General features: G+C 41.4%; 1 protein-coding gene across 6 annotated transcripts in view; it reads right to left on the bottom strand.

Annotated features, from left to right (window-relative positions):
• Positions 1-18,446, bottom strand: part of LDLRAD3 (low density lipoprotein receptor class A domain containing 3) — a 121,462-nt gene that overhangs the window by 5,014 nt on the left and 98,002 nt on the right. For all 6 annotated transcript variants that reach the window (XM_066997105.1, XM_066997103.1, XM_066997102.1 and 3 more), the window contains one exon: positions 1,464-1,809. In XM_066997105.1, the coding sequence (XP_066853206.1) occupies positions 1,464-1,809 (346 nt within the window). The remainder of the gene's footprint in view (positions 1-1,463; positions 1,810-18,446) is intronic.

Here is an 18,446-nt window from a genome sequence, read left to right on the forward strand (position 1 = left end):
GACTCCTATCAGGTGATCTCAAACAGACCTATATGCCTTACATCATTCGTGTCATTCCAAAACCTCCACAGCACCATCAGGTACCAAGGCTTCTGGTCAAGATGCAACATAGCTAGTGACTTCCTGCTTAACACGCTACACCTGGATTTTCATTCACGTGTTTACAAACAAGTCTTAGCTCACCCTCAAAGAGGGCTGCAAGAGGTGAGATTTTTCCTCTTTTACATTTACACAATCTGAGAAAGCATTCTAAGAGAAAGTAAGTAAATTAAGCACTGGACTTATACCTATGGATATAGATATGAACACAAGAAAGCTCTGAAGAAACCTCTGTTAAGTGACAGAGATTAATGGCTTACAGTCTACAAATAAACAATGAACTGCATTCTACACAAGACGAATAATTTTTGCCATCATGATATCACATGAAGAGCAACTGCTAAGTAGGCATAGACAAAATGAGCACTGGATTCAGTAAAATTGTTTTTTGGTTCTGATAGTAAACAAGTAAAGGGACTGAAGGGCTTAGCAGACTGATATGAGGTCTTGGGAACAATTAGCTCTGAAATTGCTGATGGTTTGTATCAGCCCAGGTGTGAAGCGATTACAATCTGGACTGCTGCTCATTTAGTTGTCCTTACTAATGAAAAGATATCACTGTTATGAATGTCAATATTAAGACAAGGAAGCTGCTGCCAAATGCAGCAGAGAAAAAGGAACATAAATTATTATATTATCATTCCCAGATCCCAGAGTTTGCACTAAAGAATGCCGACAGAGTGCAAGTGAACGATCTGGATCATCCATACCATGCCCTTTTTATGCACCAAGGACATCAGTTCAGCAGTTTTCTTTGGAAACGATTTACAGATAGGGTTAAAACAAAGGTTAATGACCTACAAATAAAACCAGTATCACCACTACAAAAAGTAACACACCCACAAAACTTCAAAGCACTTACAGCTACTTAAAATAAGAATAGAGCTTTCTATTTGAGAGTACTTCTGTGGGTGAAAAGGGAAGTGGTACAGAGCAGAGGGACAACACAGTTTCTTGATGCCAAATGCAGATCTCAACTTCATATACTTATCACTTATCTCCAGCATCATTTTTTTTTTTCCTTTTTAATAATATGTCTTACAGCCTAGCTGGCTTTTGGCAAAAATCCAAATTCAGTTTTCATATTTTGATTCCAGACCAGCACAGGATGTTTCTGTGAGAGAAGCGATACATTTTTTTTTGCATTTTCCTGCAGTGCTCAACTGCATGTGCAGAGAGAGCATGACCTAAGTCTGCCTTATATGCCTGTAATACTAATAAGAGCAAGGGGACCTGACGGAATAGCAACACAGTACCTCCATCAAAAGGAATAATAAGGTTAAACAAGAAGCAGAAGTACACATTCACAGAGCTGCAACCAGCAGTGTGAAACTGGTGAGAGCAGAATCAGCTCCCGTACATACCTTTGGTCTAGCACAGCCTCTGAATAGGATGGTGGAGAGTCCAGATCCACTGGCCTGTGGTAGGCCTGGTTGGACATGTACTGGATCCCATTGTTGACGTTGTAAGTGACGCTGCAGTGGTGCGGGTGATCGAGGACCACCAGCCGGGACAGCAGGACGGGGTGCTGCAGTCGATGCACCGGCAGGGTCATGAGATTGTTGCGTTTTCGCTGGTGATGCAGGACTAAGGCAAGAAAGGCCACCACGAGTACAAAAATGACGGAGCTGCCAATGATAGCGTACGTAATACTAGGGTAGTAGAGGAGTTGATTTTCTGAGGTCACGTAATCTTGTCCGCTGCCTGCCTCTGCAAGACAAAAGGAGAAGGAAGCCTGAGATAAGTTTCACTATAAAATTGTGTTCTTCAGCCTACACTGCGCTTTCCATTAGCATGCTGTATGACGAAGCAAGTTTTCCTTTTTTTTTTTCCTGGATGGAAAGAAAATTAGCATATTAAAACCACACGCATGCAATTCAGAGATTGGATGACCATCACTCGATCCATCCTCACTCACATTAAGTGCCTGCAGACAAATTAACAGGGAGAGAGAAACAGAAGAACAGGAAAATACACACCTGTATGAAACACGCACCATCTTGAGAATATCTCCCACAGCCCTACCTATCAATCATAACTATTCTTCCACAGGTTAGAACATCCACTTCTGAGACACAAGCACACTACCTTAGCTCTCTATACCTTGCAAAGCATACTAGAATCAGAGATCTTTAGTTTTAGTGATAACGTGCAGTGCAGTTGAAGCTTACATGGAGTTTATCAAAAAATTTAGGAACTACACCCTCTGCCCCGGAGATCTAGCAGTACAAAACAAATACTAGAGAAAATACAACTAGGTGCTCAGGTAAGTGTGCTTATTTGGATGTTTGCGATCAGCAGACCTCCTGCTGGAAGAAATGCAACAGAAGAAGGGATGTTGGAACTGCAGACAGAAACAGTGATGTCAGCCTGGTAAGATGTGATACCAATAAAAGGTGTGAAAGCTTAAAATCAAAGCGTGCAGTCTAGGAAATGAATGGTAAAAACAAACAAATTAAAAAGATGGGTTAGGGTATAACAAAATGAGGAAAAGTCAAACATGATCAGGGCTGAGGCCGTGACAGATCACGCAAGTGAGCTTCAATTTGACATGGAAATGGTCCGCAGAAAGTCTGGAAAAGGTGAGTGAGTGCCAGGAAGCAGAAGCGTGGCCACAAACAGCAGCGGTAGAAGGAAGATTGATGATGAGAGGAGATACTAAGACCAGACCAGAAGAGGTACTTCACACACCACACAGTCAACGCTTTACGTGCAGGAAGCACTGCGGAATCAGCAAAGTTACCAAGTATTATAAAAAGTTAAAATAGGGTCTGTTCAGAGTCATGACACAGGAGAAGGAATTTCTACCCAGGCTCTGGGCCCAGAGAAATAAAAGGTAATGGACTGACTGTGGACAACATCCGCACGGATCTTGAACTGCATGTAAATCTCAGGAGGAAAAAAAAAATAAGAAAGCCAACAAAATGCAAAGGAGGAAAGAGACTCAGAGAAGCAAAATGACACAGACACACTGATGCGATTGTCACACTTCAGATCAGTGCCAGATCCAGCAGCCACATTCTCCTGACTCCATTTCAGCACCCTGCTGACAAAGTCAAACAGCATTTAAGTATCACCTTCTCTTTTTGGAGGATTTCCATGTCTGTGGAGGCTGTAACTCCTTACAGTCACAAAAATAAAAATGTTATTCTGACACAAGACGTTCACCTTCCTCAATCAAGCAAAAACATGAGGCTGAATAGAAACAAACAAGAAATCCCAACCCCTTGACCCTCCAAAATCCACACAAGAGGACTATCTATCCAAATTTCTCATTCCCTACAGCAGAAGGCTAGGACAGTAAATCTTAATATATGATTTTTCCTTTCTTTCACCTATCAACTGAAAACACTTCTTGGTCACTCACAATTGCAACTGAGCCACTTACAAAGTTCTCCAGCAACAAAATAATGAAGTATATACACAACGTACCTGGCAGAATAGAAGAGCTTTTAGTAAGAAGGGATGAGAAGGGCAAGAAAGAATTTACCAGAACTGAGAGAGCACGATTATTGGTCCAGTTACTGACTACACAGAAAACTACTGCTCTGTATAGACGTGTCTTACTGATGACGCCACGCTAACCGCAGAGCTGCTCTGCGGGCCAGCTGCAAGCCACATTTCACCACAGAATCATCCCAGTTTTCATGATATCTAGTGTCACACCATAAATTTATTTCCCCACACAACAGTGCTGGAAAGAGAGCAGAAGTCATCGTTACCGCACAACACGAGGGCTCTGCCTCACACAGCAAAGTGAACAAAGTCTGCATGAAGAATGTACGTCGGGGCAGAAGGGAAGAAAGGAGTGTACATGCGCTAGGAAATTTAATTACAGCTCATCACATACTGCTAGGGCTTCCCTAATACGCTGCCTAAATTCACCAGCTGAGTAATGAACACTTGTCACATAAAACAGACAAGGGCCAGCGTAGGGATCAGCTTTATGAAGACACCAACATGTTTATTTGCAAGGACTGATCCATGGATGAATACCGCTGCCTGCGATTCTTCGGCGCAAGGAAGGTAAATATATTCTGACATCCCAGTAAAATGCCACAAGACTTCCATTCAGCTTGGCTCACTAGTTACGGTGCACTGGCATAGGATTGAGAACAGGATGCCTTTGCAGACTTGATGAGACCTAATTAGTTACCATGGGATCACTCTGCAGCAACACAGCCCCTTCTCTTTATAATCACCATCTTATTAAAAGGGAAGAAAAATGTGAGCAGTGAATTATATGTCAACTTATTTTCAAAACTCTTAGGGTTATCTGTCTGTTTAGGATAGTGTCTTCTAGGTCCCGCATGAAAAGCTTCCATAGATCCAAAGAGATTTTGCCAAAAGCCAGATGTCTTAAAGAGGGATCTCATAACAGCTTTAGGACAATCTGAAGAAAAAATAAAAACCACATTTGTTTTATCTGGTTTTACTGTCCTTTTCACACAACGGTAACCTACCTATCTTACAAAGATTTGGGGTAGGTTTGCACTTAACGTACAGTTTTGGATCTCTGGAATTACTGTGGCTAATCAGTTGTTTACCACTAATGATCTATTCCTTTTCAGGTTTTTAGATTTATGGCTCGTATTCCCACTTAACTCACCATATCTTTGAGAACAAGAGCAATCTAAGGGCACGTGTACCCAAGGGAACACAGGGCAGTGTAGATCTCTCTAAACCACAAGCACAGCCAAGACGGTGTGGCTTGGAAGAGCGCTACCTGGCAAAGCCTTTGTTTGTACTGCTGGTATTGCTTTTGGGATCTAAATTAGCATCTCCATCAGTTCAGAGAGTACCAGTTTGTGCATGTCTAACATGATGCTGCACTGAGGAGTACAGATATAGCCTCTGAAGAGGGAAAAAATCAGGCTGCATCTGTCAAGTGCTCTTTCTTGAGCCCTGGGCAGTGCCGAGTACTTTGCTAGAGATGTTATCTCCCCACGCAAATAATCCAGCTCCCTAAATAAGCAGCCTCTATACCCACAGAGTGCACCATACCCCAGAAACAGAGCTCTGCCTAGGAAGATTCGTCTAACAACACTGAAATACCTTCTTCTTCCACCACACAAACAAGCTTATTCTTGCCTTGGAGGTGAGTTTTCTGGCTGAAAATACAAAATCCCAAAGTCTCTTAGCAAAAGACAGTCACAAGTCCAAGGGTATTCCACTTCCATTGTGGTGCAGTTTAAACCAAGACCAATTTATGTCTCAGCTTCTCCTTTTTCCCTAGCAAAATCATTAAATGCAAAACTGTAAAAGATGAAAGTAACGTTACCTGAGCCTGTCATCAGTGCTTGACTTGCAGTCCTAGAGAAAACACTTGCCATGCAAAGAAAAGAAATTAACTTCTCTTAACGGTCTCCTTCCAAAATAATGTTCCAGAAAGACAACTAATCTATATGGCACCTAGAAGTAGCAGAACTATGAGACAGTTTTGACTACAAGAAACATTTAGAGCATGCTTTTTCTTCTATTACCTGATCCTGTTGAAATGAGTAACTTATTGACGATTCAACATGTTCTCTCATGCCCTTGCAGTGCCTAAGCTCTTCCGTACCTCTAACATGCAGAATAATGCTCCCTTTCCTCTTACTGCTTTGTCTTGACAATGCCTTTGAATGTGAGGAGAAAGCTTTGCGCAAAGAGAAAACGGGGTGCAAACAGCTGCTTCCGAAGATGTCTCATCCCAGTTCGCTGCGGAGTCATGAGAGTACACAGGGGTGTGGAAGGGAATGATGGGAAGCTGAGGCTGCTTTATGAAGCTGTACGCATTTTGTGTGCCTTACAGGGAGAAGGTGAGATACAACACCTGAGAAATTTTAGCTGGACATGCAGTACTACTTCAGAAAGAAAAAGCTGCAACCCTTTCGTTCTGCTCCAGTAACTTTCAGCAAATGTTTACACATCACAGAAGTCACTGAACTGAATTTCTTGGTAATTCAGTCATCTTCTCCCAGAAGCAGCAGGTATTATCCAGGCAGGTTTTAAAAGTTTTGTCTGCTCTTCTATTAAATGCAAATTCACAAAAAAAAAAAAAAAGGTGAGCAGGCAGTCTAATTTAGCTTAAATTCATGGAGTATTTATTCTTTCATGTTTTTTTCCCTGAAGAAGATCTATGTTTTCTAATCACACCACGTATAAACAGTTTATCAATGCCACTTATGCCTATTAAACCTTATTACCTGGGAAATGCTGAATTTGCAGACTGGAGATTTTGGGAGTGTAAAAACCTTTGTGAATAATTTAGGAAAAGAGTGATAAAGGAAACATAACGGGTTGTGCTCAGAGGGCTATCTTATTGACTGTGAACAAATTTGCTGTCTCAAAGTTTTTAAAAAGATCTGAGTAACTGCATTAAGTCTGCCAGACACTGGGATGAGGGGCTATTATTTTATCTTTCGCAATTCGCTGCTCAAGCCTGGCTTTTCACAGTTCATCAGAGAAAAAGCTTTTGAAATACATAATCTGAGCCGACATCTGTAGCCTTAATGAACACAAGTCACGGTCCATCTCCAACAAAGACGCTACTGTAACAACACATTTAAATTCCAACTGGTTAAAGAGCTGATCTGCAGCTTGGAAGGTTAAAGACGACAAAAATCAAACACAGACGGGCAGAGCCTCCACCCTGTATTTACTTTTTGTACTGCAGTAGTTCCTAGGGCGTCCAGCTAAGCCTCCAAACCTTAAATTTCTCATCTTTGATGACTTTATGTCCCACTAAAACAAGCCTTACATAGATCTTGCGCACTGGACTTTCAAAATATTCTTTGTTCAAGTGATGACCTTTCTAACCTTGTTATTTATTTTTTAACTCTCCCGACCGTCCTTTTCCAAGCTACAAATACAACCTAATCCAGACAGCACAGGCCCTTGACTTCAGGCAGTTTCATACTCAGTTATCATTTGTTCTCCCTCCCCTAAACAGCTTCATACTTCCCTTAGACACCTGAGAGAAGGATTTGTTTTCAACTGCACTGAAGGAGGAGCATTCCTGTCCTGCTTTGGCTTTCTCTGTTTCAGGCACAGAGGAGAGATTTGTTAATAGAGGTGTTACACATGCTAAACAGACGGTAGCTATGGGTATTGGCCAAAATAATACAGTATGATTACACCTTATTAGGTACTTGGCAAGTGCAGAAGATTTCTAGGAAATGAGCAGATTGAAACCCCTGATTCCTTCCAGCTACAAGAGCGATGGCTTCACATCCAGACAACACTGAGCTGCACAGATGTCCTGGCCTGAAAGGGCCACAGGCTGTTCTGTGCTTCACCCTGTGCTGACCATGGTGTTTGAGAAATGCTGGATACAGCGATAACGAGTGCATGCAAAATCTAGATGTTACTGCCCCTCTGCACCGCTGTTCCTTTCCGAGGGGACAAAAGCGATGCACAGACGGGCTGTTTTGTGCTGTCTTGATCCACCACCCTGCAGACTGCCCCACAGCTCCTGGTCTGTAGACGGGCTCTCAGGACCTTCTTCCGAGACCTTCTGTACTGACAAGAACTACACCTTCCACAACAGCATAAGTATCTCAAATATTGCTCAGAAGTCTAAATAGCACTGCGTGCTCTGTCTTTGCCTATTCTTTCGGATGCCTGAAAAGACATTCATGACCTTGAGTACCGAAACAGAGCAGGACATCTTGATATAGAAAGCTTCTTATCCATCCATACTTTTTTTTTTTAAGCATTATTGGTATCAGTATAGCACCTTGAAGCTCTAGTAATGAAAGAGGATTTCCCTGCATTATGTACTGTCCCGGCTCTGAGCAAGATGATGGCCATTATCCAGCAGAGTTTAAGGCCATGCCTAAGACAGACACACAAACACATACGGACACACATACAACTAGCCAGAGAAACACAGATGAACCTCCAGACAGCATTAGTCAGCAAAATCAGCAGCAGTCTCAGCACATCTCATTCAGTGCATCAGAATGAGTACGTTACCCATGCCTTCCCCCCCAGACCTAACCCCCTCATCCTGACCACGTACTAGAGGAGCAGCGCTTTCAAGTCTGTGCAGCTGCCGAAAGAGCAGCTGAGTCATCAGTCTGCAGATCAAGAGCCTCACCTCTCACATACCCTCCTTTTTATCTTCTGCAGGGTTGGATAATTATTCCATTGCACTTCACACATTGCAGTTTAAACATTAAAAGAAAAAGAAAAAAAAAAAGAAAAAACAGCAAACTGAGCAAATAAGTAGAGAACTAAGAAATACTTAGCAGTAGCCATGGCAACTAAAGTTCTAAAATTAACTTGACAGCAGTGTAAAAACCTGCAAAGCCAAAACGTGCCATTGAGCATGGAAACAAAAGGGCCAGGCTCGGCACCTGGATGGAAGCCAAGGAGGAAAAAAGTGTTACTAGAATGCAATTCAGGATCACTGACATTGATCTAAGCAGCACTTTCTGGACATATCAGTCCAAAAGGCTGGTGTAATTTGATTATTAATTCACAGTCAGAATAGAAACTGCATAAAAGCGGGGAAAGAACACAAAAGGGATGAAGGTTCTCCTACCAAAGTCCTCCTCTCTAGGTAGAGGGGTTTAGTTGCTTCTGTTGGCTTCCTTTTTCACTTTTGAAAAGGGGATATCAAAATCGAGGAGAATGGCAAGGAGTTTGTTACTGTACGTTTCTCTTAACAACGTTTTATGACAGAAAGATGCCCCTCAGCAAGAGCCTGATGCACTGAAAGCTCAAGGGGCTTCCACTATTATTGTCCCCCTCCCAGCCACCTGGTTAAACCACTTCTAGAGAATGAAAATCTCAAACGGCACCACTACATCGAAGGCTCTTCTGAAATGCATGCTAACGGTGGCCCAAGGTAACCAAATAAAAAGTGCTTCAAAGAAAAACTGTACTCTCTTTGTATGACAAACGGGCTCTTGTCAAGACCTGTGACAACCAGTAGCATCCCAGGTACTAGCCCCAGTACAAGCACTGCATCCAAACCAGAAATAAGAGCCAATGGTCCTGTGCCACAGCCTGCTCCTCCCCCCTCATCTCCCAGGAGATGTTCCAGTCTTGCCTCATGCAAGTCACAAGCAGCATTCCCCAGCTGCACAGAGAGTCCAGATTCTGATTATCTGGATTATCTATGTAATCCACTGTGTGCAATTAATGAGCAGTGTTGTATAGTCTTAAAAGTTAATGTTGGAAATAACGGAACAGTAAGTACTTGGTCCCACAGCTGGAACAAAATTATGTCACCTGTGTAAGAGATGTCCCCAGGACGCCCTCCCCACCAAACCTCAGCAAGGTGACATAGGTAGGAGGTCACCAAGGTTCTTGAGAGGCAATATCCATAATCACCTAGGCTCTAAAATATTTTAGATTAAAAATAGCATAAAAACAAGAAAAAAAATCAAGGAAAATAATGTTTCAATGGAAAAGTTAACAGAGTTGTGGAATTCAAACAGCAAGACCAAAGGGAACTCAAAGTTAGTCTCCAACATCAGGTTCGTCTTTACTTCTTTAACTAAACAAAGATATTTAGTAGAAAATTCACTTGTCATATCTTTGGGAACACTGGCAAATTTATGCGTAAGTGCACAGTCCTGCCTTCTATAAAGGTTAATTGGTGTAACAGAAGCCTGAGGTTGGTAAGAGCCTGGACGTTGCATCAACTCTGCTCCCTGCCAGCACAGTAGCACGCACTACCTAGATTAATTTTGAAAGGTCTTAAGCAGTTTCAAGTCAAAAGAATGAAGGAAAATAGATTTATCAAAGGCCATGGGTGAGCTTGCCTTTCCTACTCCAGTCTGACCCTGAGAGTTTGGAATCTAAGCTTCCGTGAAACGCTCAGCTAACATTCATTGCAATCGTTTTAGCATCTAGAAAGAAAAAAACAACAGAACACATCAAAACAAAAATTCAATTAATTAAGATGAAAATCAACAGATTAAACGTTTGCATTTTCATCATCTATTGACCCTGAAGCTTAGTTATACCATGTTGCAAAGCTGATACTGCTATCATGGATAATCTAAATCTACATGCCTACAAAAAAATGCGTGTTATTTCAATAAAATGCCTGGAAAAAGCTGAATGTGGGATGCTGCGCAGGAGAGGCAGATGAATTGCATTTTACAGAGTTTATACCGGAGGTTGGTAAGAAGAGAGGCACACTGTTCAGCGAGAATGTGCACATCAACTTCTTCCTAGATGCTGTATTAGTGGTATGGACAGCTGGTGTGTAAGAGGGATAATAAGGCTTGAAGAGACGTGGTGCAGGGTTTATGAAGCCTGCAGAGTCAGCTGTACTTCGCAAGGAATATTGCTAGCTTAAGTGTGATTTAGATACACTGCAAACTAAGTTTTTTAATCAGCTTTTAAATTTAGTCTAATCCTGCAAGGACTACTTTAAAGGATCTACTTTCTGAAAAACTGCTAGTATGAAGTCCATGCGCTCTGTTTCAGATATTACTATTATGAATCCTATTTTTTGCTAGAATTGTGAAGAGGAAGAAATGTTAACAGATAAGCAGTCTACGCAGCTGTCGTAGTTTTAGCTGGGACAGAGTTAATTTTCTTCGCAGTGGCTCACACGATGTTGTGTTGGATTTTTGATGAAAACAGTGGTGGTAACTCACTCACTTTTCAGTTGCTGCAGAGCAGTGCCTGCGCAGAGCCGAGACCTCTCCACCTCCTTGTGCTGCCCTGCCAGTGGGCAGGCTGGGGGTGCCCCAGGAGCTGGGAGGGCACAGAGCCAGGACAGCTGGCCCACACTGGCTGAAGGGATGTCCCACACCATGGGATGTCATGCCCAGCAATAACAGCTGGGGTAAAGGAGGAACAAGGGGGGATGTTCAGAGTGATGGCGTTTGTCCGCCCAAGAAACCGTTCCACGTGACAATCCCTGCTTCCCTGGACGTGGCCGAACACCTGCCTGCCGATGGGCAGTGGTGAATGAATTCCTGGGATGGCTTTGCTTGCGCGTGTGGCTTTTGCTTTACCAAATAAGCTGTCATTATCTCTACCCATGAGTTCTCACGCTTTTACCTTTCCGATTCTCTCCCCCGTCCCACTTGGGGAGTGTGAGAGAGCAGCTGTGTGGTGCTGAGCTGTAAAACCATGACAACATGTCCTAACAATTTAGGAACTGTTAGCAGGATGTGACCTTGAGGAAAAATCAAAGCAGAAAGCACAGACAGACAAGACCTGTTAGGTCACCTAGATGCCGTCCCAACACACTATACATCACCCACTCGTACCTACCCAACACCCCTCCACTGACTGCGTCTGGGATGCAACAGAAAAAAACAGCAGCAAAACCACTCCAGCTAGAGCCCTGCAGGCCACCCTGGCTGGCCTCTGCCTGCCGGAGAGGAAAGCAAGATCTCAGCAACAGAGTGCATTTGGGCAGATGGTTCATACCAAGACAGAGCTCAGCGCTTGGTTCCGCCAGAGAAAGCACCTGTGTGAAGCTGCATGACAGGATGCTGCGCTTCGGAGCCATCCCAACTTTGCATCCCAATTGTTCTATAACCAGTGCTTCCTTACAAGCATCGCTGTCTTCCAGGTGGACCTCTAAAAAGGTCTCAACAAATGTCATACTTGGTTGCAAATCAAAATCAAAATCTTTCCTTTAAGATTATAAAAAAAGAAATAATGCCTAAAAAGCAACAGCAAAGATGACAACAATTGGTTGTGACAGCAGTTATTGTATAGTATGGTTTGGCTTTCCAAGTCACAGAACAGACAGCAAAGTCTAAAAAAAAGAAGAGAAAAAAAGAAGTGAAGAAAAAAGAAAAAAATAGAATCAAAGAAAGAAAAAGAGAGAAGCAAATGAAGCAAGGTGGGAAAAAAAACAGAAAAAACTGCCTTTGAAAGTGAGAGCGTACAAATGGGACACCAATGAGCATCTGGAAGGCATTAACACCAGGAAGAAGATAAACTTGTGCTTTTCATCATCTGCTAAAATCTCACTTGATCAGAAAATGTGACAGTGAAAATAGGGAGTGGGAGGGGACCATTCAAAGGCTGTGGTTTCCAGTGGCTCACTACAAACCAGAAAGCATTTCGGAGGGGCCCAAGGGGCTCTATTCTCAACCTGCTGCTGTTCGGTAAGTACCTGAATGACAAAGCGGAGAGAACACACTCAGTTCACTGTTAGGCAATGCTAACAAAGCTCGACAAGATTAAAATTCAGAACGATCTGAAAATAGCTGAAATGGTCTGGGGCAGATGTAGTCAGGTGTCAGCAGAGAACACGGTGTTAATTGGCGATGAAATATGCAACCCCAACACTGCTCAGCTCTCACAGGGTGTCTCTGATGGAGGATTTAGCAAGCTCAGGACATCGCACTTCAAACAAACAAAACCAACAAAGACCAACAAGAAAACAGAGTTTGGTGGAGAACAGCGTGTCCTGAAGACGCTGTCTACCATGAAAGGTTGCAAGAATCAGGCTTGTTCAGGCTGAAGAAAACATGGGAATTAACCTTAATATTTTCAAATACAGAAGCATTTTGGTTTGGGTTTGAAATGAGAGAGAAAATCGAAACGATACCTGATTTAACAATATAAACTCAGTGCCTTCAAAAGCTGCAGGAAAGTGTTCCGAATGAAGAAAAAGAGAGATCACATCTTTATTTCATACGTCTTACTGATTAGAGCTGCTACCTTGTGTTTGAGCTGGAGTAGCTGTAATACCACCACATGCCTCCATGCCTTGTGCTCTGATTTCTGGTTACCCTGCCTGTTCTTGTGGTTTTCTCATGTGGAGTAACATCCCTTTATGTCCTTAGGAGAGTTTTCCAAAGCTTTTCTACAGAATATCAAAAATCCTACAGCTTTCAGTCAAGCCAGGTTGAAGCTGAGCCACCTACCCCAAAAGGCAAAGCCCCACAGCAACCTCCTATCAACTTCCTAAGCCGCGCGGGTAGCTCGGTGTCAGAGGCAGCTTTCTAAGTGGCAAGGATAGAAAATCAAGCACTAGAATAGATCGCCTCCAGAGACTCCACACCTGCATCACCGGAGACCTTTGGAACATGGCAGATACGTGTGCCAAGAATAATGGAGATAAAGATGACTTCAGTTCAGCCAACGATGGTCAAGATGCCTCTCTGGAGGTCCCCTGAGACCTTAGATAGTCCTGAATATATATGCTAGCCTGCAGTCCAAAAAACAACAGACCCTGCCAACTAAATATCCCACAACACCCCACAAGACCCAAATTTGGGTTATTTCTCCAAGTAAGCTGACAAGCCAGCACTAGTTTCGCCAAGTCCGTCTTGAGAGAAACAGAAAAAACGACTGAAAAAAACCTCTAACAATGACCACGGATCTCCTCTTAAATAATTTTATTTAATTTGTTGCATGATCTCATCCTACTGCCAAGTTCAGTAGAAGTTCATACTTCATTGACAAACCTATAAATTGTACAAGCCTTCCAGGCTAACCACGCATTAATAAAGGAAGAAGGAGCTCATCTCCTCCTTTCATGTGCAAAGGAAACTTGGATATCTTTCCTTTGTAGATGAATCCAGTATAATATTTCAGACAGTAAATCAAGATATTATAGTACCTGGGACTTTCTCCAGAACCTTCATTCCTCTTTGTGAAATATGCATTATAAAAATTTTGGTCTCACTTCAGCAAGTTTTCACATAAATAAATTAAGCAAAAAATATCTTTAATTACAGAATGAAGAAAATTGCTGCATTTGATGAAAGGTTGTTTATTCAGCACTGACAAACACAGCCTAATGAATGTGAGAGTGCCAGATTTGTTCTCACTGAAGATGAAGTCTTGCTTTTTGTTTCCACAGAGACTGGGGAAACATTTATCTTCCCTTTGACCCTGGCTGACTGACTGAACTAGTCATACTAAATTGTGCAATTCTAGATATGAAAAGCATCTGTGTACAACGCAAGAAAGAAAAATGTATTTTAACGTTTGTATTAAGAAGCAGGAATCATAATTATTAATAACTATGTCAAGATAATTACTGTACGCAAGGACAAATGAAGAGATTTTTGGTAGCATACTTACAGTTCACATTCTGTATGGAAAGACTGGAGGCAAATAATAATGATTAGTACAGCTAAGCATAGTTTAAAAGGCCCTGAATTAGCTAATGTGTCACATGAAAATGAACTTTTATTGACAGATTCTTGGTCTAATGCATAACAGTGGTAAAGAAGGTTAATAGAAAACTGGCTTATCACAAGCAAAGGATATTAAAGTATTGTTGCACGATTCTACAAAACCCCAATGAAACCACGTTTGAACTGTAGCATCCTATTTTGGCCAGCTTATTTGAAGACAGACAGAATTAGGTTGGTGAGAGTACAGCATCAGAAACAAAGATGATGAATGGGGAAACAGAGCTTAAATATCAAGAGAAAAAATGTAGGATTTATTCGGTCTAGAGAAAAGATGATTAAGAGGAGACATGATTGAAGTATTTATAATAGCCATGGGTTATAAAATGAAGCTGGGTGACTCATTTTTAGACTGTTGGGCAGACCACAAATAAAGGCGACAAGGGCAAGAGGGAATAGATACAGGACAAGTTTAACAATACATTTCACAGATAGAAGGGTAAATAGGTGACATGATGTTGCCTGACTATAGTATAAACAAAAGCGGCGTGACTGTATAGAATTATGTGCTGGGGAATAACCACATCATGTGGGACAAGCTTCTTGGGAGCAGCTTTTGTAATAGCTGGGACATATATTTTCAAACTGTAAGAAACGCAAACATTTGCTACTCCTTGATAGTGCATATGCAAGTAACTATGCTATTTCTTTTATAGTACTCTTCCTTCAAGTATTTACAGAGAAATCACAAAAACATTATAGCAATGCAACAAGATAGGCAAATATACTCCTCGCCTAAAAAGTAAGGCTCCAACTGATAAAGTGACTTACCCGAAGCTGCAGAACTCAGCATCAGGATCAGAACCAGGAGTTCTCAGATTCTATCACACAGATCCTTCTCTCCACACATACTTCTATAGAGATTTACTTTTTCTTTACTACCACAGAAGAGGTAGTTTTATTGCTTTGCTCTAAAGCAAACTGATTATTCTCAAGCAACTCAGTAGTGTCCTCCCCAGCACTATGTTGTATGTTATCATGTAATCTCAAGCGTCCATCATTCAAGACAAGAGATTGAGTTAGCACGTCTGCATATGAGATTAAAAACTTGACTAGACGCAAACTAGGAACGAAAATAAAAAAGAATAAAATTACATCAGATTCTAGACTAAGTGGAACATATCAAACATCTGGGAAGTATTGGGGGAAAAAACACACACACACTTGCTCCTCATGATGCCTCTCTCCTTTTCCAAACCATTTTCCTTTAATCTTTCAGCTAATTTCTATTTCTGTAGATAAGGACCCCACCAAAAAGACCTCTGGAGGGTAAGGGCCTGACTCTGATCTCAATAACACCGAGTACAGTGAAGTCGCTCTTTCCTTGTGCTCCCAAAGATCAGGCTGGTGCCTTGAACTCGCAGTCACCTGCGCAACACTACAGCATTCTCTCCGAGCTTTCTGAATACCCAAACAATAAAACGGTGCAATTTGCCTTGATTGGGCTTTTCACACAAGTTTCAAGAGCGGGAGAATTAGAACATAATGGTTACCTATGACTCTTGAAGTGACAGATGACCTTGGAGACCTCTACATGGGAAAACCAGATCCTAGAAGGCCATTTTCACACTCTGGGGTGCAACTACCCTGCCTCAGGAGTTTCACAGCCGTTTTGAAGGAATTAAAACAAAGAACAGCCTCCATAACTAAGCCAGCTAAAAGTTTAATTAAATACAATTGCTTGCTGTGCTTCCCTTCCCCAAACAGCCTCATGCATATTCATCACTGTAATTACAGGAGTAAAAAATCCTCCACAACTAATTATGCCACGCTTCTCATCTTCTGTATGCCTGGAATTTTTTACATAATTACTACTGAAATTAATTGCAAGTTAGTTAATTTTGCACTTTGTCCTTTCAAGCTTAATTGAAAATTAAAATTTCTCAAACCAAGTCATTCTTGTAAGCCTGGTGCTTTTACCTCTGATGGTGCCATACACCAGAATGTTCTTTTAATTGCTTTTAGTAACGTAGCATAGAGTACTGCAAATTTTATCTTTTAAAATAAGAGACTGTTAGCTTAATACATATTTACTATATGCTTGTTAGCTGTGCACTGTTCAAAGAATATTCAGCCTGCCCACTGCCACTCGCCATCTCATGTGATGCATTAGCACGTCATCCCCTGAGACACGAGCTACTCCATCAGTGCCATAGTTAGTTTACATCAAGCTCAAAGCTGGTTTTGTTTTTTGTATGTGGTTCAAACATTCTGCCTAATATTTCAAGGACAACTAATGATTTTGGATGTCCAGTTCAACAAGAGAATTTGAAAATATTCCTTCTCTTGGGAGGCAGGGGAAAAGGAAGAATCAAATAGGAAAGCCACATTTCAGCTTGGCCTAGAAAAATAATTGACTGAAATTTTTTGACTTCGCCTAGAAAAATAATTGCCTAGGAACACATGTTCCATGTGGCAAATTTTTACATAAACAGTTTAAGTCTTTCAAAGCTATAAGCAAATGTTTAACAGGGTCTCCTCATTTGCTGGGGTGGTCTGTTTCATTTGTACATGTGGTGGTGTACTGATTTAGGATATGCCTTTTATGAAGGACCCTGTACTCCATGAAATCTTGCTGTCTACAAAATCCATGTTGTAACAGCAGGCACAAGTCACAAGTCCTAGATGGGGACTCCAGAGGTTTCCATAACGCAACTGGTGGTCAAACAGGACCAGTAATACACTCCTGCACCACATAGCCCCGTGAGAATCAACCAATTATCAAGGTTATTTCATTTAAACCCATATCCTTGCTATCTAATAATGTCAATATTAACTTTCTGGCCAATTGAAATAATTCATCAATGAAAAACAAACAACAAAAAAGTCAACCTATCTCTTCTTCAAATACCTTCATCAGCCTAATTCTAAAGGGTTTCTTTCTGGGTTTGATCAAATTTAAGTTTTTTCTTCTGTCAAGAAAACTTGACAATGTCTAATCAGCTAGTAGGCTTTCAAAAGGACAAGAGAAATTTGCAGACAAAGCACTTGTTCCTTACTCCTCCACAGTCTCTAGGCCATTTACCTAACTCAACTCCACGGGTAAATTTTGTCTAATAATCTTTCAAGGCTTTCAGGAACAAGAGGAGGGTGAATTGCAACAGCAGAAGTTCTCTATCAGAAAGCAAATTCATCTTAAGTTGCATAGCATAGCAACAGCTCCTTGAACAAGACATCATCATCACATCAAGGGAATAAAACAGGTTTATCAGTTCTGCGATTCTGAAAAAATCCCTTTTGCTCCAACAGGGTGAAAGATCTGTCCACAATAAAATTGTGGCAAAGATACACAGGGTGGGCCATCTTGACAGAAGGGAATCATTACTGCTGACTTCTCCCTTACTTACCAAGAGTGAAGATGCAAAGTGCTGAAGAGGAACACCTTAGATATAGCATGATGTCAATACAGGAGATATCAAGAAAAACTGATACAAGCAACCTCAGTTGTAATAAAACCAGAATGTTTCAGGATCTCGTTGCAACAAAAATCAGATCCCAGACGCTTAATCCCATTTCCTGTGTTGGAAACTGCCTCTTAGAGCATGTGACAATAGTGCTGAAGTCTTGAGCAATAAAAAATTGTATGATGGGGCACATGGTTAAAGCAGCCTTGGGCCATGACTACAGTAAGAGACAAACACATTTTCATCACTTCAGGGAGACACACACGTTGTAGTCACTGGAGTTGCTATTATAAGGAAGGTGGAACCTTAATTGCCAAAAAGAATTCCCTGTTTTAAAACTTCTCAGTGTAGAGCAAATAGTGAGTTCCCAGGGTAGATAGGGAGTAATTAAAAAGGTAATTAAGAAAAGCATTGAAAGTCAAGAGCCCAAGAATGCCAAAAAAACACTTTCAGTAAGTGTTGTAAAGAGCTATGATCAGGGATCCCTTACCAGTGCAGGAAATGAGTATGGTATTTGTTCTGTGCCTCTGTACCCTAAGAGCTGTTGAACCTGTGATCCACGTGTGTATTGTTAACCAAGAGGTTCTGAACAAACTAGACCCGGGTACAGTGCCAGAAAGCAACAATTTCTCTTCCACAAATAATATTAAATTCAATGATGAAAAACCCCTGCTTGTTTACCATGTCCAATTTTAAAAGCAATGCAAAATTTAAGTTCAGTTGAATACCTTTATGGACTGCCTGTAGTTAAATACTTCAAGTCACTTAAAATTGCAAAGCTTTGTAATCAAGTCTAACATTTTCTTAAGTAGCTTTTCCTCAA

The sequence above is a fragment of the Anser cygnoides genome, chromosome 5, assembly GCF_040182565.1.
Source record: "Anser cygnoides isolate HZ-2024a breed goose chromosome 5, Taihu_goose_T2T_genome, whole genome shotgun sequence".
In the NCBI taxonomy this organism is placed as follows: Eukaryota; Metazoa; Chordata; class Aves; order Anseriformes; family Anatidae; genus Anser; species Anser cygnoides.